Genomic DNA, 20,336 nt, shown 5'->3' with positions numbered 1-20,336 from the left:
AGTCGGGAAACTCTTGTCAATGTTACAAAAACCACACACACACACCTGTGTATTATTAATATTAAATAAAAAGTGTACACATTCATTCGCACCATATATGTCGGTGCAAAGGTGATCTGGCGAAACAATATTACCCCCTTTTCAGCCTCTCACTTGTTCCTCATCCTTCTCTTCACTTCTTCCCATTTTCAATTCAACCAAAATCATGGAAACCAACTCGGTTTCCAAATGGGTTTTGCTCTTCTTGCTCTTAATTCAACTGGGTGTTCATCAGATTCAGTGCAGTGTGACTTATGACAGTAAGGCCATTGTCATAAATGGTCAAAGAAGAATCTTGATTTCTGGCTCTATACATTATCCCAGAAGTACCCCTGAGGTGGGGTTTCTATTTTTTTTAATTTTAAGTTGAAATGCAGGTTTTTCATGAGTTTGAGTTTTTTTTTTTTATTTTTTTTTTATTTTTTTTTGTAGATGTGGGAAGATCTGATAATGAAGGCAAAAGATGGAGGGCTTGATGTGATTGAAACTTATGTGTTTTGGAATGTGCATGAGCCTACTCCTGGCAATGTAGGTTAAAATTTTGTTTTAATTTTGGGTTTTTAGGGTTTATTGGGGTGGTTTAAGTGCAAAATTTACTTTAATTTTGTAAAAAGTTTAAAAATTTAATATCTTTTTGCTATTTTGAAGAAATTTTAGTGTTAGTTTAATAGATCTGTATTTTTAACTAATAGTTTTATAAAGATTCTTGCAATGTAGGTTAAAATTTTGTTTAAATTTTGGGTTTTTAGGGTTATATTAGTGTAAGTTTTACTTTAATTTTGTTTAAAGTTAAAAAATTTACCATCTTTTTGCTATTTGGAAGAAAATTTTAGTGTTAGTTTAATAGATCTGTATTGTTTCATGGTGTACTTTGATTTGAAGTTGTTGCTTGTGGCATTCAGTATAATTTTGAAGGGAGATATGATTTGGTGAGATTCTTGAAGACGGTGCAAAAGGCAGGGCTTTATGCTCATCTCAGAATTGGACCATATGTTTGTGCTGAATGGAATTTTGGGTAATTTTTAGAAATAAAATTGTGAAATTTTTATGTTTCAGATCTGGGATTATTTTTGGTTTTAGGGTTTAACAGTTGAAGTTAAAAAAAGTTTATCTGTGTTGATTTTTTCAGTGGATTCCCAGTTTGGTTGAAGTATGTTCCTGGGATTAGCTTCAGAACTGATAATGAGCCATTTAAGGTTACAATTACTTACTTTAACTTGCTTATTTTATTTAATGATTACAAAAAAATTGTAACTTTGTAGTGTAGTTTTACAAGAGACTTAAAAAAGATTGTAGTTTTCTAGTTTAATTTTATAAGGCATATAAAAAGATTGTAATTTTTTAGTTTAAATTTATAAAAGCTATAAAAACTTTAAAAAAATTTATTCTTGCAGAGGCTATGAAGGGTTTTACTGAGAAAATTGTGCATATGATGAAGAAGGAAAAACTATTTGAGTCTGAAGGAGGCCCAATTATCCTCTCTCAGGTGCAGTGATTACTTGTACTTTGTGCAGTTGAAGTTGTACATTGTTTTGGGTTAATGACAACAAATGTAATGTGGTTGGATGCAGATAGAAAATGAGTATGGGTCTATTGGGAAGGCACTTGGAGGTGCTGGACATAACTACATGACTTGGGCTGCAAATCTGGGAGGTGTCCCATGGGTCATGTGCAAGCAAGAAGATGCCCCTGACCCTATTGTAAGATTCATTTCCTTCTGTCACATGCAAAAGCTTCCATTTTTACATTTTGTGATGTCATAAAGATCAACTTTTTTTGTTTTGTTTTCTTGTATAAGGGTATTTTAGACATTTGGTAATCATCATTCATTACTAAGTTTTAAAGGGTTTTTTTTTTCATTAGTTGGCTTTGTCAGTTGCTTATAATAATCTGACATGTAGTTTTGAATTAATTCATTTATTTAATGACAGATAAATACATGCAATGGTTTCTATTGTGATGCTTTCTCCCCAAATAAGCCATACAAACCAACCATATGGACCGAGACCTGGAGTGGCTGGTTCTCTGAATTTGGCGGCCCGGTCCACGAGAGGCCCGTTCAAGATTTGGCATTTGGTGTGGCCCGGTTTATACAAAAGGGTGGATCATTCTTCAACTACTACATGGTTGGTATCTTTTTCCATCCCCAAAATTAAAACATAATATATTAATTACCAAAAATATAACTATTTTCTTTAATAAATCAGTACCATGGAGGAACGAATTTCGGTCGCTCTGCTGGCGGTCCGTTCATCACGACCAGTTATGACTATGATGCTCCACTTGATGAATATGGTGAGTTCAAAATTGTAGTCAACCTACTTTGACTTTAATGCCACATTTTGACTTTAATGGCCAAACTTATTGTTGCTTAAAATTTATAGGTTTGATTAGACAACCAAAATACGGGCATTTGAAGGAGCTTCACAAAGCTATCAAACAATGCGAGCCCGCTTTAGTTTCTGCAGATCCTACGATCACCTCTTGGGGAAACCTTCAACAGGTTATCATTATTATCGAAAAACTCAACCAAAGTCAAAGCAAAATATACAATTACTGACTATTTTACATTTTCAGGCCCATGTATTTTCATCCGAATCAGGACACTGCGCAGCTTTTCTAGCGAATTACAATACTGATGATGCTGCAAAAGTTATGTTCAACAACATGCATTATACTTTACCACCTTGGTCAATTAGTATTCTTCCCGATTGCACTAATGTCGTCTTCAACACCGCAAAAGTGTGAACCTTTCTTATTTTTTGATAATCATTTGAATATTTTTTTGCAAATTTTTAATTTGTGAAAAACTGAAACAGGTTGGGGTTCAATCGACACAAATGGAAATGTTGCCCACGAATTCTGAATTGTTTACATGGGAGACATATAATGAAGATTTAACCATGGGTGATGACAGCTCGACTTTCACGGTGTCGGGTCTGCTGGAGCAGGTTAATGTCACAAGAGATAATAGTGATTATCTTTGGTATACAACGGAGTAAGTTTCATAATTTCTGACACTATATTTACCAATTAGTCTTTAACTATTCACAAGTTTTGAAAGAATATGTTTTATTTTGTAGTGTCCATGTTGATTCTTCTGAGTCGTTTTTGAGAGGCGGGGACCATCCTAAACTATTGGTCCAGTCAACGGGTCATGCACTTCATGTGTTTGTTAACGGAGAGCTTTCGGGTATGTTAGTTAAGTTATTTTCTTTAAAGATACTTGACTCAAAAGGGTTATATATAAAATGTGTATATGTGTTCAGGTTCGGCTTTTGGAACACGGGAAAACCGGAGAATTACTTACAAAGAAAAAGTTAACCTCCGTCCCGGCAACAATAAAATATCGCTACTTAGTGTCGCAATGGGATTACCGGTTAGTTTCTTTTCCGTTTCACATGTTAATTCTTAATTCTACCGTTAGATCAACTTATTTATCGGCTAACTTTGTTTTATCATTTGAAGAATATTGGAGGACATTATGAAACATGGGAAACCGGGGTCACGGGTCTGGTGGCGCTGTATGGTCTTGACCAGGGGAAGCAAGACTTGTCATGGGCTAAGTGGACCTACCAGGTAGGCTTGAAGGGTGAGGCTATGGATGTTATCTCCACGAACCGTATGTCGTCTGTCGAGTGGATGCAGGGTTCACTTATTGCTCAAAAACAACAGCCACTAACATGGCACAAGGTATTTTAATTTCCCAACATCGTAAACCATCACAAATTGCTATTTAATTGTTGCTAATGTTGAGATGGTGTTCAGGCTTCTTTCAATGCACCCGAAGGAGACGAGCCATTGGCTCTAGACATGACCAGTATGGGCAAAGGTCAAGTATGGATCAACGGTCAAAGCATAGGTCGATACTGGACCGCGTATGCCACGGGTAAATGCCAGGGGTGCCATTACACCGGGTCTTACCGCCCTCCCAAATGTCAACTCGGATGCGGACAACCGACCCAGCGATATTACCACGTGCCACGATCATGGCTAAAACCGACAGACAACTCGTTGGTGCTGTTTGAAGAGCTCGGTGGAGACCCCACCCGCATCTCACTGGTCAAACGGTCAACCACAACCGTGTGTGCAGATATGTTTGAATACCACCCGAATATCAAGGACTGGCATATCGAAAGCTATGGTAAAACACAAGAGCTCCACAGACCGAAGGTCCATTTACACTGCGGCCCCGGTCTGACCATTTCAGCTATTAAAGTTCGCAAGCTTTGGAACCCTGTTGGGCACATGTGGCACGTTCCATCAAGGCACTTGCCATGCTCCGACGTCTTATGATGTTATTCAAAAGGTATACTTGTACTTTGTGCATTACTAGCTTTACAAACTTAACTGATTTGTGAATTGTGTTATGCAGAGGTGCATTGGTAAAGAAACGTGTGCGGTGACCATAGCTAACAGCAATTTTGGTCAAGACCCGTGTCCGAACAAACTGAAGCGGTTGACAGTTGAAGCGGTTTGCGCTCCAAATTCAAGGGGTTGAGCGGAAAGTAAAGATGAAAGAGAATACTGATTAACAAAGAAAGCTGTGATTTAGTTTATAGTTTATTTATTAAAGTTTAGAAGGTAAGGTAATGTAGGTGTAAATTAGTGAAGATCTCAGGGGTTCTAAATTGGGGGCCTCGTGATGGATCCGAGTGGCGTACTGGTTGTCTGGCGTTTTTGACCGGAAAGTAGAACCAGTTGAAAATGTGGTGTGATTTAATTTGTATGAATGTTAAGGTTGGAGGATTGAAACCTCAGAACTAGGTTCAGGTTTTAGGAATGGATCCTATACTGAACATTTATGTTAATTGTGTGCAGTTTTTTAATGTCAAGAATCAATTGTGTTTTCTGATTTCTTGCAATTTCAGCTTTAATGCATTTACACGGCTGAAAGCCTGAAACATAGAATGGTGCTTAACATTTGATATTTTTAATCTGTCATTAATTATTAACTATATAAGCTCATAAATGGGCACAAAAACCTAACAAGTAATGAGTAATCGGCCACGTAACAAGTAATGGTGTTAGCGCCATAAATTCGTCATTAACGATGAATTCATGATTTCGAAATTTTATGATTTGCAATATTATGGTAAGAAAAGCATGGAAACATAGGTTTATTTATAACATGATGTGGTAGTATCCAACTATCCATATCTTATATCTATACGGAACTAGAATACAAGAAAATGAGGTAGCTCTTACCGGGCCAGGGGAAAACGGAAATAAGCAAAGAAAGAAAGGCCTGCACCCGTGACTAAGCCTGGATACAGCAGCCGGGCCTCGCCTTAATAACACATGGTATTAAATATGCAGAAAGAAACATCTAAAGTGCAGTGCATGGATTCGTGAATGCGATAATCAGAAAACACGAATGCAGTACTAATGCATTAAGAAGGAAACATGGGACCTAATATTCTACATGCATGGGCGAAACCAACAGAAGCGTGCAAAATTTGAATGGGTCAACATGGGTTTGACATGCTCCAAACAAGTAACCGGGTCAAAGTGGGTCATGGGGATGACAGATCGTATCAGACCACTGGGTAAAACAATTATCCCCCGAGTAAAAACTGTGATCACCAGATAATAAGACACAACACAGATCTAAAGCCGTTGACAGCTAGACGACATAATCAGCTGCATTAAATACAGCTGGAAAGCATATATAAGCGACCCTCCTCGACGGATAGTCGCATTGAATTCTCTCAACTATCCACATATTCGACTTTAATTGCTCACACTTTATGATTTAGGTACTGGATTCGTGAATCACTTTCCGAGGCGCTATTTCAGTTCTACCCAGCCAGTCTAAGCAAAATTTTGGTAGCAACACAAATGCATATAGATTCAACGAATAGAATATGACATGCACATAAACACGTCGTTTTCAAGAACAAAGAATTATGAAACGTATAAAATTGCAAGGCTACAACCATGATAATACATGTACACAGAAGATATACACATTATGCATCCAACATATGTAATATTACATGCATTTATCGACCAATTTCCTTATACATACATGGTTAAATTTAATAAAGCAATCAAAGAACATTTGTGTAAACGACTACCTAGTACAACATAGAAACTAGATCAACACACGTATCACTTCTCACACTTGTATATGCATAACTGCACGCAATCAACAGCTTCAACAAGTGACAAACCTACTAACTAGATCTGTATAATGTTCTTGAAATAATACGTACCACAAAGATACCATCCAAACAGAATAAACACAACAAAAGCCAAAAAACTTAGAAAGCTTGCACCACCAAAGGTAACACCCATGAACAACACAACCATAAATGGTAAATAAGATCTAACCATAGATGGCGTGCTCACCCACTTCCCTTTAAACATAATCAATGCTGCAACATTCACCACGTTCCACCCACTCGTCTGCGACTCCAACCGGTTAAGATGGTTAGCCAGAAACGAGTGGCAGTTGCAAGTCAACACACTATAAGTCTGCTTTTGGTATTCTTGCGTCGTCTTTTTCAAAGCCTCGTCCCAACTGTAATGACTTCTTCCCGATTCCACCAACCTGTATTCTTCTTCGGAACCCTGTTTTATATATAAATTATAATTAAATCAATCGTTAACAATAAGTCCGGGAATAATAATATTAGCAAAAGGTATAGTGTAATCAGCAATGTACCTTTTCTTTGGTTATTTGGAGATAACGCGCCACGGGCCCGAACGCAAAGTTATCCACGGACACGAAGTTAGGCCCTGCAAAATCCACAATAACTCCGTCCTCTCGGCCTATGCCGACATGACCGATGAACGGAAGCAGCCATGAAAGAACCGGGAGGGGTGTCCACACGATGCAGCATGGAAACCGGGCTCTGGTTGGATCAATCTGCATAGTGTTTGGAACATGATGATGCTCAATCATCATGGGCTTAGGTTCTGTGTCCAATTCCATGACTAGATCTACAGTTAATTAATAATAATAATAATAATTATGATGATTATAATTATAATGGGAAATTGAAGGTTAGTAACTACATTTAACATATACATAATCAACAATGGGATGCAGATCTGATATAATATGATCTAAAAATGAAACTAAAGGCCTAATTGAACAAGATCTAGCAATAGGAAACATGAAGACTTATTATAATTATAATTGGAGAATGAGATGAGAGTAGTACCTTTGATGCAGCAGATCTACCAAGGAACAGGAAGTTAGTTCATGTATTACTTTACTCTTTTTATGTTAGTATATCATAGCTGGTGACAGTTCCCATGATATCTTTTATTTTATTTTAATATAAATAAATATTTAAGCAAAATATCTGTCTAGATCGTTATAGGAATACTATTAATTAATGATTTGTCTAAAACACTTTTGTTCATAAGATACTCCTAATAACCATTTGGTAAAATCATTTCTTTAGAAAAGTATATTTTAAATTTCAATACAAAAGTCTTTCTAATTGGTATAAATAAACTCAATGGATGAAGATTTAAGCAATAGTATCTTATTATTTCATCTTTAACATAACTGAATCGTTTGAACTTATTTGTTTTTCCATAATTGATCATCGATGGTTTGACACACCCTTGTCAATTGGATACGCTAGATTTGGCATGGTTACATTGAGCTTCTTTTATCATCAATAATCCTTCCAAATCACTCAAGTGGCCTATCGTCTCTCGCAGCCGTTCTACACTTACACCGACATTAAAAACGATTTAGAGTAGGACTTGGTCCATCAAAACAAATATTAGACAGGATAAGGAGGTATAAGCATGATGGATGCATAGCACGAGGTGAAAATTAAGTGTAAAAGAGTTGCTTAATAATACAACTAATACAGATTAAAGAGTAAACTTACATAAAAAATGAACTTAAATCAGCCCTATTTCAAAACAAATAAAACTTACTAAAAAACAAATTTACTAAATGAACTTACAAAAAACAACCCTACTTCAAAATAAATAAAATTTACTAAAACATAATAATTGGTGACGGTAAAGGCAGCTGTGACGGTGTAGAGAAAATACGGTTAAAGATGGAATTAAATGCAACAGAAAAGAGAAGGTAATTAATTAACGATGAAATGATTTTGATGTATTTAAAAAACTAAAATTAATTATTAAATAGATAATTCCACCTCATTTACAGTTTATTATTCGTTATCTTTTATCATTTATACCGAAGGCTACCTAATTTCTTCTTTTTCCCATAATAATAATAATAATAATAATAATAATTTGCCCTCGTTCTTTCTCTCTCGTACAGTCGTAGTTGACTCCATAAACTGAGCTTTCATCTTTGATTGCTGGTGTTTACAATGTCTAGGGTTGACGGGAAGCATGCGAACGTAGTTATCCTTGACAGCGATGATGAAGAAGACGGTGATCAACACCCATTACCACCAAGCAGCAGACCACACGTTCAGACCAATGATCGGAGCCTGGAGAATCGAAGTTTCTGGAAAGCCGGAGCCTTTGATATCGGCCCAACTAAATGGGCTCCTTCCCAAGGTCCATTTCTACATTTACATAATAATTGCATAACACATTATATGTTGCTTTTGCAAATTGAACTCAATTTGGGTATCAAGAGAGTGTGAGACTGTAGTTTACTAAGAAAGTTTTCAACTTTTAACCTAATATTAATCAAAGGTCTGTTTACCAAATAGTAATCGTTTAGTTTAGGGGTGTAAATGAGCCGAGCAGCTCGTTTTGGTACGGGAGCTTGAGCTTGGCTCATTTGTAATTAATTAATTATATACGTTTTTAATTATTTTTGTATATTTTGAAAAAAAAAAAAAAAAAAACTTAATGAGCCTAAGCTTGGCTTGAGCTTGTATGCAGTATCTTAAATGCGCCAAAGCTTGGCTGTGCAGTGTAGAACTAGTACATAGAAGTGTTTAAACTTAAGTATACACTAGGCTCGTTAACGCACGGCGAGCCTAAACAATTTGCCCATACAAGGCTCTGGCTCGATGACTTAACGGGCTTTGTTTGAGGCTCGGGCTCTTTAAGGCTTAGATCAATTTGAGTTTTTATAAATCTGATCTTGAGTAGCTTATGAGCGGTTTTGCTTGTTTGCACGCCTAGTTTAGATCCTGATGGAGTTATGGTTTGTTGCAGGTGAATTGGAACATGCTCGTGTGCACCCGAAGTTTCTTCATTCCAATGCAACTTCTCACAAATGGGCTTTTGGAGGTGTGAACTAAATTTATCCTTCTAATCACTCAAAGCCCAAGTTATATTATATATTTATATGTTATTGATTATTGATGTATCTTTTTGCAGCAATTGCTGAGCTTTTGGACAATGCTGTTGATGAGGTAACCTTTGTCTTAGATACCACAATAATTTATTGCTGTGTGAGATATTTTATTATTATTATTTAATGTGTATGATATTATTGTTGTTGTCAAATGTCAACCTTGTGTCACAGATGGATAATGGGTCAACTTTTGTGAAAGTTGATAGAATTTACAACAAAAGGGATAATTCTCCTGCATTACTTTTTATTGGTACTAATCTTTATGTATTTACGGTTTTACACTTCCAGGTAGATATATGTTTCTAAAGATTAATTTAGTAACCTTATATATTGTCACAGATGATGGAGGCGGAATGGATCCGGATGGCATTCGGAAGTGCATGAGTTTGGGATACTCAACAAAGAAGGGAAAAAATACAATTGGCCAGTGTAAATCCTTTTCCTTCTAGAGGCTTAATTCCTTTTTCTGTTTGTTTGTATAAAGGTTTTGACTTTTCTTTCTTTCAGATGGTAACGGGTTTAAAACGAGCACTATGCGGTTAGGAGCTGATGTTATTGTTTTCAGCCGTGCATCTCGGAATGGGTACTGATTTAATGCTATTTGATTTTTTAACTAAGTTCTTGAAAATGATGATTATGCCCTTATTGTCGTGTAGGCGAGTGACCCAGAGTGTTGGTTTGTTATCCTATACGTTTCTACGCAGAACGGGACAGGATGATGTTATTGTCCCAATGGTAAATATTTTTATTTACTTCGAGTTAACTACACTGATGGCCCCTGTGGTTTGTTCGTATTGCAACTTTAGTCCCCAAGTTTCATCGGAGGAGGGTTATGCAGAAAAGCAACAAAGGGGGAAGGGGTTGGTTTAAAAGTTTGGTCATATGTGTGGTCCAAGTAATTATATTTACTTTAATATTTTAACGTTAATGGTATTTTGGTCATTTCACTTTCACACCCACTTAACAGACCAAGTCAACATCCATCCATTTTAGGGACCAATGATGTTACGTTCGTGCAAACACTTGGTCCGAAGGTGTAATTTTTGAAAACTGGGTACTATAGTTGCAATCTTTTTACATTCTTATGTGTAATCTTTATTGCAGATTGATTTTGATATCTCGAGGAGTTGGCCAGAACCTATATTATATGGCATTCTGGAGGACTGGTATAATAACTTAAAGATAATTCTTGAATGGTCACCGTTCGCTTCAAGAGATGATTTAATCCAACAGGTTTGCTTAGTTTTATACTTCATTTATTTACTGATGTCACACTTATATGTTTACTTTTCAGTTTGAAGATATTGATCCACACGGGACAAAGATAATCATATACAACTTATGGCTCAATGATGAAGGCGCCTATGAATTAAACTTTGACGAAGACGATGAGGTTATTTTTACACCATTTTGTGTCACCTTTTAATACGATAATAATATCTTATTATGTGTTATAGGATATAAAGTTGTGAGATGAAAGTGCTCATTTGTCTAAATTGAGAAAGAAAGAAGTCGAGACACAAGCACATATTTCCTACCGCCTTCTTCATTCATTAAGGGTGATTGATTATTTTTTAAATACTTAAACCATTTAACATTATATTTCATGTGTCTTATATATTTAATTTGGTTTCTTTTCAGGCATATGCTTCTGTGTTGTATCTTAAAAAGTTTAACAACTTCAAAATCATCTTGAGGGGTAAACCCGTAGAGCAGTATAATATAGCAGATGATTTAGTAAATCCACAAGTAGCCATATACAAACCACATGTTTCTTCTATGAAGGAGGTAACAGTAACACCGCCTTTTTTATTTATATTTATATTTATATTTATGTTTACTGTAATTTCTTTTAGTACTGAATTTGACGTTGTAGGCTGTTGTGGAGGCAACACTTGGGTTTATTAAAGAAGCACCGGCTATTATAGTTAATGGATTCAATGTGTACCATAAAAACCGTTTGATTCGTGTATGCAGATCTAGAATTGAGACTCTTGATTTATTTATTTTTTCTTTTCTTTAAAGATTATTGGTAAATGTTTCAAATTGTTTCAGCCGTTCTGGAAAGTAACAAAAGACGGAAGCTCTAAAGGTTTTGGTGTTGTTGGAGTTCTTGAAGCGAATTTCATAGAACCCGCACATGACAAACAAGATTTTGAAAGATCGTTCGTGTTCTCAAGGCTTGAAACAAAATTAAAACAAATGCAAATGGAATGCTGGTTAGTTTTTTTAAAAAAGTATTATGTTTTAGTGATTTAATTACTTTTTGAGGTTTTTAGTTATATAATGTAAAAAACACAGGAAACAATCCTGTCACTTAGCTGGGCACCCGCTGGATCCTAGTTACTTGCGCAAACAGCAAAAGACTGCGGACCAAGTCAGCCCGAGCCCGGGTCGTGCGGCTAACCCTAGGCTCGATTTGAGTGGCTCACGGATGGGGCCAACGGTTGGGCCGCCTCCTGGATTTCAAACCGTGAGTCAAGATCAAGACGTGGCATTCGAAGATGATCCACAGACTTTTGATGATATATGTGAGGAAAATATTCAACTATATACGAGGTATAAGTTTCTATAAATAACATAATTCTTTTTTGTGACATTTATGAGTAACTCATGATTATGTCTTTTGCAGGAGTGAGCAGTTACTGCAACGGGAGACCGAGTTGAAAGCTGAGGTAGGTTCAGTTTTGATTCACATTATTAGATAAAAAGAACCCAAATTGAGGCGCGTATTAACGGGTTGAAATGATGAATCAGGCGGAGGATTTGGAGAAACAAATTGCAGAAACCAAAATGAAATGTGCTGAGCTGGCTGCACATATTGATCATGTGAGAAGGCAGAAACAAGTAAGATGAGAAACAAGGTTACTAGGTTATCGCGTATCAATTCACTGATGTTTCAATGGTCTTTGGTTGATGATAATATGCGGGTTTTAGGGAACCCTTTTGTTGATGATTGATATGCGGGCTTAGGATATCATTGTGGATGATGAAATGCTTTAACATTTGCCTTAACATGCTTAGATAATATAAGGACTTACAACTTTCTAATGTGGTTTATGGTGTTGCTGTCTTTGGATATACAAAATTTCAAGGTAGGATTGGATTACTGATATTAAGTTAAAAATGTAAAAACTTGATATACAAAATTTCATGTAGCACGGATAGTCCCATGGACCGTGTGAGCAGATAAACAAAAACCTGACCATAAAACTATTGGTTCAACTGGTTTCGTTTTGGTTAGAACTTAGAATCACCAACCAAATGTAATGGTAACCGTGACACCATTCACGTGTTCATTTTCATTTATATGTTGTGAAAGAGTCATAGGTTTAAATAAAAATTCATGTGAAGGTAGGGTGGTGTTGGTACTTTTTCTTTAAGCTATATATATATATATATGTATATATATATAGGGGGACCATAACCAGCATGCATGCGTCCTTCATGATACATTGCTTTCCTTTGTTCTTCCTAGGATCGATAACACTATTACATTAACTAAATCAAACTTTCCGTAGTTTATGATTAACAAATTATATTTAAAATAATCAAAATTCAAGAACAAGAATTCTGAGTATCTTATGTGAGAAAATCTGTCCAAATTAAAAGGCCCTATATGCTAGAATAGAACAGTAGGATCGGCCCAAGGATAACTAGTTATTTGTCCATGTGAATTATCTTGGTTGCGGATTTGTGGCCCATTCGTCACTTGTCATCCAATCATGCATTGGTAATTGGTTTGATTGATCCAAACCAATCTCTTCATTCACTATAGAAGTAGAGGTTTACAAAAAACCCGGTTTGGGACTGGTTTTAGGCAAACCGAACTGAACCGGTTTGGGTTTAAAACCGGTTTCACCCAAACCGGTTCTCAAACCGACCCAAACCGCCAGTTTCAGGACCGGTTCCCCTTAAGATCTACCAAACCAGTATTAAAACCGAACCGGTTTGAGGAAAACCGGTTTATAAACCGAACCGAACCAACGTGACCAAGCCGGCCAATCTTGTGTCTAAATCGGTTTATAAACTGAACCGGTTTGAGTCAAACTGGTTTTGACCGGCTGTTGACCAAACCGGTTCGGTTTTAATTTAAAACCGGTTTTGTACACCTCTATGTAGAAGTACCACTCATAATTTATATTACATAACCTGATATGACGTAGCATGACACGGTATGAAGTTATGCTATGCTTTGTTACAGATGTTAAATTAGAACTAACTTAGTATAGCTAACTTTTAATATACACATCACGTTAGTTGCAGGTGAAGGATGTAAGATTGGCGTGCATCGGTAAGCTATCCAAGATTAGACTGGCACCCGTTTATGAATTTATGTTAAGACAATATATGGTATTAGTTATGGTATTCACCAAATTGCTATCAAGATGCTAGGAGAGCTTCACAAATCATTGGTTAGCTATTAGCCCATTCAGCATGTCATAAACGCATTCTAATAACATTATTTTGCTAGTTGTTATATTTATTGCCATAACTTTAATCATCGTTTAAAATAAATTGTTTGCATTATTTAGTAAGATAAGGCTTAAAGGGAATATTTTTTCCGCCTCGGCCAGGGCACCTGAATTCTCAGGGCCGGCCCTGATTTTCATTAATGCATCACTTTAACATGTACGTTAGATGCAACAAATAAATGACTTCATAAATTTTCCAAAACAGATGTAAAATATAATTGAAAGGGGTAAACTTTTGCTATACTTGAAAGTGATATCACTTTTATATGATTATAAGACATGCATTTTAGGTGATTCATAAACCTCAAGAAGGAACACGCATTACGCATCAATAATTTTGGAGTTTACGATGAACTAGATGTCATTGCTGTGCTTTGTGGAGTATTCAAATGCAAATTTGATTATAACGACCATAACTTCGTACAGAAACCAAGTTATCTTATTCCATTCTACTTGCTTTGTTTTAGGTTATAACTTCATAAACAGGCCATAACTTGTACAAAAAATAAGTGTAGTTACCTAGTCTTGTAAAAAAAGCAAGTTATCTTTATCGTTTCTCTTGCTTTGCTTTAGGCTATAACGGTTTAAATAGACCATAACCTTTCAGTTCTATCATCCAACCCAACCTTTGTATATCCATTCCGCATTATCCAGCTGTAAAGCTTGCATCGTAAGGGTTTCGCATTAACCTTTTAACCTTCTTTGTTATCTTGTATCATTTCTCTTGCTTTGTTTCAGGCTTAAAATAGGCCGGGGGCGACCCGTGGGCCAGCGAAATAAAGATAGGGCTTTAGGTCCACACTCAGGGGTGGCTCGTGGGACAGCGAAAACAAGTTAGAGCTTTAGACCCAAAATTAATTAAGGCCTTCAAGCCCAAAAAACTTTATATATAGATATATTAATATAATGGGTAAGGTAAGGTAAACTCAAAGTAATGTATTGGTGTGATGGTAGGCTTGGTTGTTACTAAAGTATATGTTATGTAATAAGCAATTTTTTTTCTTAACGATTATGATGAAAAGGCCACAACCCACACTTAGTTTTTTTTTTGAATGGTGAACTTTTATAAACAACCAACAATCAAACAAAACGCCAAGCACACCCACCCGCTAACTGCACAGCCCGGAGAGCGGCACAAACACCGAAACAAAAATTACATGAAGTTAAAGTTACACAAATTTACCCAATCTACCGATCTATATTTAGACCTATTTTTGAACAAAAAAAAACCAAGGGCCTTAATGTCTCCTATAATCTCTTCAATCTTTACTTCTTTTCCAACAAACACCTTTTCATTTCTTGCTTTCCAAATCCTCTAACAAGCAATGATAATGATCCCATGAAGCGCCTCTTTCTTGACTACTCCAAGCTTAGTTAAGGCCTCCGAATTAAAAAAAAAAAATTATATACAAATATAATATTTAATTGGCGGATTAGAAATCAATATTTCTATTGTTTTGGTGGTAAGCTTTTGGGTTGCTGACTTGTAGGTCATGAGTTGAGTTCAAGACTCATTATTAGTACATTTTTTTTGGTTTTTTTTTAAATAATTATCATAAAAGAGTCACAAAATCTCATTTCGATTTAGGTCTTCAAAATCGTTAAGCTAGCCCTGAAACAAGCCATAACTTTTTAGTTCTATCATTCACCTTGTTTGCATTATCCTTAATTAAACTATAAAGCTTGCATCATAAACCTTCATCTGTAAAGGGATTAAAAAGCTTGTACAGCCCTTCTTTAACCCTCACTAAGGGTCTGTGATGGTTTCTTGGACATAGGTGTTATTGCAACTATTGAAGAACCAAACATAAAATTACTTTTATTTGATTCATTCCCATAAATTAATGCCCTATATTCATAAATCACAAATGATGGTGTTGCCACGAATATGCTATTGTCATTGTTGTAATATGGCTCCATTGTCTAGTATGTAGGTGGCCTTTTGTATATTGAATAAATAAAAACACTTTAAATAAAAGAAATTAAATTTTAATAATCCCACCTCATAAAATAGCTGCCACCAGTTCCACATTTCACATTAATTGTTTTCATTGAACATCCGTTAAAAAAACTTAACTCTGTTACATTTTTTCCGGATTTCAAACTGATGTTTTAGGGCTTTTGATCGAAAGGAAGATACGAGTCGATTAATGTAAAATTTACCTCGAAACGATACTTCAAACAACTTGATTTTTGCTAATTGGAAGTTTAAACACCCGAATTGAAGCATCATTTCGTCTTTTGAAGCACCGTTTCGAGGTAAGTGTTACATAAATCGACTCGTATCCTCATTCTGATCAAAATTCCTAATATATTAATATGAAATTCGGAAAAAACTTAACGGGGTAGTTTCTTTTAACGAAGGTTGATGAGTGGGTGAAATATTGTGTTCTTAATGTTTAATTTCGTGTGTGTTAATTGTTATTATGCATGAAACATGAATACTTCGAGTGGTTTATTGATCGCATGTGCTCGAAGCTTAAATGAACTAATTTGGAGCTCTTAGAATGATGAGGAATCAAGTCGTGGAAGAATACTTCTAGTTTAAGTGGTTAATGTTTTACGGCGTATGTAGGGCTGTCAATTTATGACACGGACCTGTTAACACGACACGACACAGGTTTTAACAGGTTTGGGTTTGAGCTTAACAGGTTTCGTGTCTTAAACATGTTGACCTGTTTAAGACATGTTTAAATTCGTGTCCTAACAGGTTAAAGACCTGTTAACCTGTTAGTAACCCGTGTAGATTTTTATTTTAAAAAATAAATATATATACACTCCTAAAGTCTTAAACATAAAGTCATATTTACAAATGGTATGTCATTAATGCCCGTCAGAACCGGATATTATGTTTTTTATGGATGTTATGCTTTGCTCATATGGTTTTTTGTTTCAAGTATGTTATGGATTTGTGGTTTTTTGTTTCAAATATGTAACGGATTATCTATTAATTAAGACTTTTATGCTCGTTTTGAATATTTTGGTTTCGTTACACTTGTATTATTCATTGTGTCTTTAAACAGGTTCCTTAACAGGTCTTAACAGGTTAACCTGTTACTAAACAGGTTCGTGTTTGTGTTTGGAAAAAATGACACGATTAGTTATCGTGTCGTGTTCGTGTTTAGCACAACAGGTCATCGTGTTTTATCGTGTCGTGTCTTATCGTGTCGTGTCCGACATGTTATGACAGCCCTAGGCGTATGGTTTTATGGCCTTAAATCCAATAATGATAGGATGCTTCGGGGTTATGAAATTTTGGGTCATTATGCGGTTTGTCATATGGGTATTTGTATTACCTAAGTGGCTTTACAAACATTAAATTGAGCTAAAAAGCTAAACTCGTAGTTACTACTGCCAAAAATGCAAAAGCAAAGCAAATGCAAATTGCTTATTCAAAATAGTGATACAAAGTCACAGATGATCATTAGATACTTCACTGTATACTTAAACAATGAGTTGATCACTTTCGCTATTAGTCATACGTTGGTCTCTCTTGCGCTTTCCATACCAATAAGAAATAACCCACCTGAGATTTAATGCATGTAAACCCTACATATAAAATCGTGCATATTCACCTGGGATGATGCGCTCCGGGGTGATGCTTGATAATGGGGGCATGCCATGTAGTAGGGACCACTTGCTAGATAATCACTTAATTGTACCTTAACTGTATCTAATGGCCATTCCTGTAGACTTTGATGTTTGAGTTTAGGTGGAAAACAATATCCTTGAATGTCTACGTGCTTAAAAAGGGTACATCTTGTTGTGCAAAGTTTTGATCAACTGATTTTAAGGTTAAGTCAAGTTGGGGTGGTCTAGTTTGGTAAAACCATAATGAAGCGTGGTAAGGCGACTTCAGGGCTTTGTAGTGTGGGTCCCACTTAATCATATGAACTAATGAAATTGTCACACCTTATTTGTCTCGGTAAGTATTAGGGCATGAGTTTAATTGGACAAAAATACCGGTGATCGCAGTTTTTGTGTTAGTCTGTGATTAATTAAAATAACCTAAGTGTTTGTAAGGACGATTTCTGATTCTGGTTCTGATTCCATTGAAATTCTTTTTCGGGACGAAAAAGAATAAGTGTGGGGATGTGATGAGTAGGTGAAATAATGTGTTCTTAATGTTTAATTTCATGTGTGTTAATTGTTTTTATATATCTAACACGAATACTTTTAGTGGTTTATTGATCGTAGGTGCTCGAAGCTTAAAGGAACTAATTTGGAGCTCTTAGAATGGAGAGGAATTAAGTTGTGGAAGAAAGGAAGTAACCGGTGTTCGAAATAGCAAACAAGCGCAAAGAAAATGAAAAAAAATGGTGATTTGGTACTGCAGCCACCGTAAGCTATGGTGGCTCCACCGTAGCTTACGGTGGAGTATGGAGATACATATGGCCATAAGACATAGTAGAGGAACCGTAGCCTACAGAGCCGGCGTAAGCTACGGTGCCAATGCCGTAGCTTATAGCGGCCGCTGACGGGAAAATTGATTTTTCTAATTTTTTTCTTCCATATTTAAGCTATAAAAATCCTAATCTTGGATATCCTTCATACTTCATATTGGAGCGATTTTAGTGCCATCTTCCACCATTATAACACTTTCCAATCATCACGATCATCCGTTCAACAATCAATGAAGCTACTCAAGATCAAGATGCAAGGCTAAATCCTTTGTAACCATCTCTCGGAGTAGCTGCGTTTGTAGCTAGACTTTTGGTGTTCTAAACCTCAGCGTTGGATTTGGATTTTATTAACCATTCGGTTAGTTAACCTTTGATGCTTGTTTGTGCAATTAAACAATTTTTCGTAATTGAATGCTTTTGAAGTTTTATCAGTTAATTGATTTGTGGTCATCAACTTTTAGGATTAGGTTCTTAGAGTCATTGACCCGTTTATCATTAGCCATTAAGCTGATTGCATTTATCAAACCTTAAAACTGGTAATCAATTAGGTTATTATTCAGTCAAACCAATTGTTCGGATTAAGATCTAACGATCCGTAAGGTCAAATATTTAGTCTTTTGATTATAGGTATAAACAAATGAGGTTTACAAATAGGTTTAATCAAATAGTCTAACCTGCTTCGCAACCTGAAACCTTGAGATTGGTTATTTCTCTCATAATTGTTTATAGCTAAAAGTAACAACGCTTTCATTCAACAAATCTTTGAAACCGTTTAACATCGTTTGTCTGCTTAATTAATTAATTGATAAGTCATGAGTTTGATTAGCACTTTCCACTGATTCCCTGCGGAGACCATACTTACCCATACTAGTTATAGGTATTTAAGTCAATAAATACTTGCTTTTTATTAGAGCACGGCATCTAAATCAAAAGTCAATGAAAACAATTAGTGTGAAAGATGAGACTGGTTGTTAGGGGTCGGATTTTCAGTATCCTCAGCAAACGTTATATTTAGAACAACTCCAGGATGCGGTATCCTCTAAGGTAACAGGTATCCTAAATATGTTATATAACTAACACTTTGTCCGCCACTTTCCTTGTTTACCAAGTCAAAGGACTTATCAAGATTAACTGAAGATTCGGACTTGCCGTTATTAGGACGTGGCCAATAAGGAAAACGTGATTAATTGAAGAAGTTAACGGCTAATTGGAACCAGTCTCTTATTTCCTAAATTATAGGCAAAGTTTGTTGTACACATTTGATATAAATAGAGCTGCAAACTTCGATCAAAAGACACACTCTAGCACTCGAGAACTTACTAGTACTCGCATTCTTTGTAATCACGATCAAGTTTGAGCTCCACACTTGTAATCACCTTTATTATTAATAAACCGGTGGTGATAGTTTTCACCACCCGGGGTTTTTTGCTTGTTATCCCAAGGATAACAAGTTTTTTCCTCGCAACAAATCTTTGTGTTCAAGCCATTTTTATTAGCACCAAGTCCCATTTTACTAATTTGGTTGTAAAATCACTATTGTCAATTTTTGACCAAAACAATTTGGCGCCCATCGTGGGGCTACGGTGCTTCAATCCTTCAAATTTGTTCATTTCATTAACCATCACCTTCATCCCTTCGATATGGCCTCACAACCAAAAGCTACTTCTATCTTTGCTCTGGTGGTCACTGTTGCCCCAAGCATCAACCCAGGACCTCCACCATTGCCAAAGAAAAATACTCAGCCTAGAGGAGAACTTCCACCATTCGCGAGGTCCTCTACACGGGTAGACCCGATTATTTCTAACAATGATATTTTTGCTGATGAAACAGGTCAAAACTCACATGGAACAGCAAGAGAAGACCAATTCAAGGCTATTCAAGGAGATTGAAGGAATCAAAAAGAAACCAGGGCAGGAGGCTACTCCAATCATGCATAGGGTCCTTGATTTTGATTCTCCAGGATTATCTATCCTTCAGAATCCCGGATCCGTGGGGACACAATCAACAAGGACTCCATCTCAGCAACAATCAGGATACGGAGGAACTTATCTTCCATTATCCTCGGAATTTCCTAGACCAACGAGGCCAGAATCCACCAACATGCAGCCTCGCTCAACCATGCCAGTTGGCATATTCTCGTCAGGATCCCCCATG

The 20,336-nt window shown here is 36.2% G+C and overlaps 1 protein-coding gene and 2 pseudogenes across 4 annotated transcripts; 2 read left to right on the top strand and 1 right to left on the bottom strand.

Moving 5' to 3' along the window:
• The first annotated feature begins 203 nt into the window (after window positions 1–203).
• LOC143536071 (beta-galactosidase 3-like) lies at window positions 204–4,889 on the top strand (annotated as a pseudogene). The gene is made up of 16 exons (XR_013135821.1): window positions 204–376; window positions 472–567; window positions 942–1,054; window positions 1,169–1,235; window positions 1,436–1,525; window positions 1,611–1,739; window positions 1,971–2,165; window positions 2,247–2,334; window positions 2,424–2,542; window positions 2,617–2,781; window positions 2,859–3,037; window positions 3,123–3,232; window positions 3,309–3,418; window positions 3,508–3,732; window positions 3,808–4,348; window positions 4,415–4,889. The product of XR_013135821.1 is annotated as a beta-galactosidase 3-like (transcript).
• A 1,284-nt stretch (window positions 4,890–6,173) lies between these two features.
• Window positions 6,174–7,251, bottom strand: LOC143536070 (protein RTE1-HOMOLOG-like). 2 transcript variants are annotated; one of them, XM_077030152.1, is made up of 3 exons: window positions 7,212–7,251; window positions 6,710–6,987; window positions 6,175–6,615 (listed from the first exon to the last, which is right to left on the bottom strand). In XM_077030152.1, exons 2-3 carry the CDS (start codon window positions 6,977–6,979, stop codon window positions 6,223–6,225), a joined length of 663 nt encoding a protein of 220 aa, XP_076886267.1. In that variant the 5' UTR covers window positions 6,980–6,987; window positions 7,212–7,251; the 3' UTR covers window positions 6,175–6,222. The 2 variants fall into 2 exon arrangements, with proteins under 2 accessions (XP_076886268.1, XP_076886267.1); XM_077030153.1 differs by lacking the exon at window positions 7,212–7,251 and having other exon boundaries at window positions 6,174–6,615; window positions 6,710–6,983.
• Window positions 7,252–8,355: 1,104 nt separating this feature from the next.
• On the top strand, window positions 8,356–12,198 carry LOC143536069 (protein MICRORCHIDIA 2-like; annotated as a pseudogene). Its single transcript, XR_013135820.1, has 16 exons — window positions 8,356–8,550; window positions 9,163–9,237; window positions 9,328–9,362; window positions 9,476–9,554; window positions 9,644–9,733; window positions 9,812–9,887; window positions 9,961–10,039; window positions 10,409–10,537; window positions 10,599–10,697; window positions 10,762–10,863; window positions 10,946–11,092; window positions 11,181–11,273; window positions 11,360–11,523; window positions 11,606–11,863; window positions 11,937–11,979; window positions 12,062–12,198. The product of XR_013135820.1 is annotated as a protein MICRORCHIDIA 2-like (transcript).
• The last annotated feature ends 8,138 nt before the right edge of the window (window positions 12,199–20,336 follow it).

This window comes from Bidens hawaiensis, unplaced genomic scaffold (genome assembly GCF_021521415.1).
Source record: "Bidens hawaiensis isolate Kalapana, Puna unplaced genomic scaffold, B.hawaiensis_p1.1 tig00010732_1, whole genome shotgun sequence".
NCBI classification, from domain to species: domain Eukaryota; kingdom Viridiplantae; phylum Streptophyta; class Magnoliopsida; order Asterales; family Asteraceae; genus Bidens; species Bidens hawaiensis.
The sequence above is the reverse complement of the archived record's forward strand: the minus strand, read 5'-3'. Positions and strand labels throughout refer to the sequence as shown.

Coding starts and splice junctions, on each gene's coding strand:
- LOC143536070 (XM_077030152.1), bottom strand. CDS start 6,979: ATGGAATTGGACACAGAACCTAAGCCCATGATGATTGAGCATCATCAT. Junction 6,616..6,709: donor TCCAAATAACCAAAGAAAAG/GTACATTGCTGA, acceptor TATATAAAACAG/GGTTCCGAAGAAGAATACAG.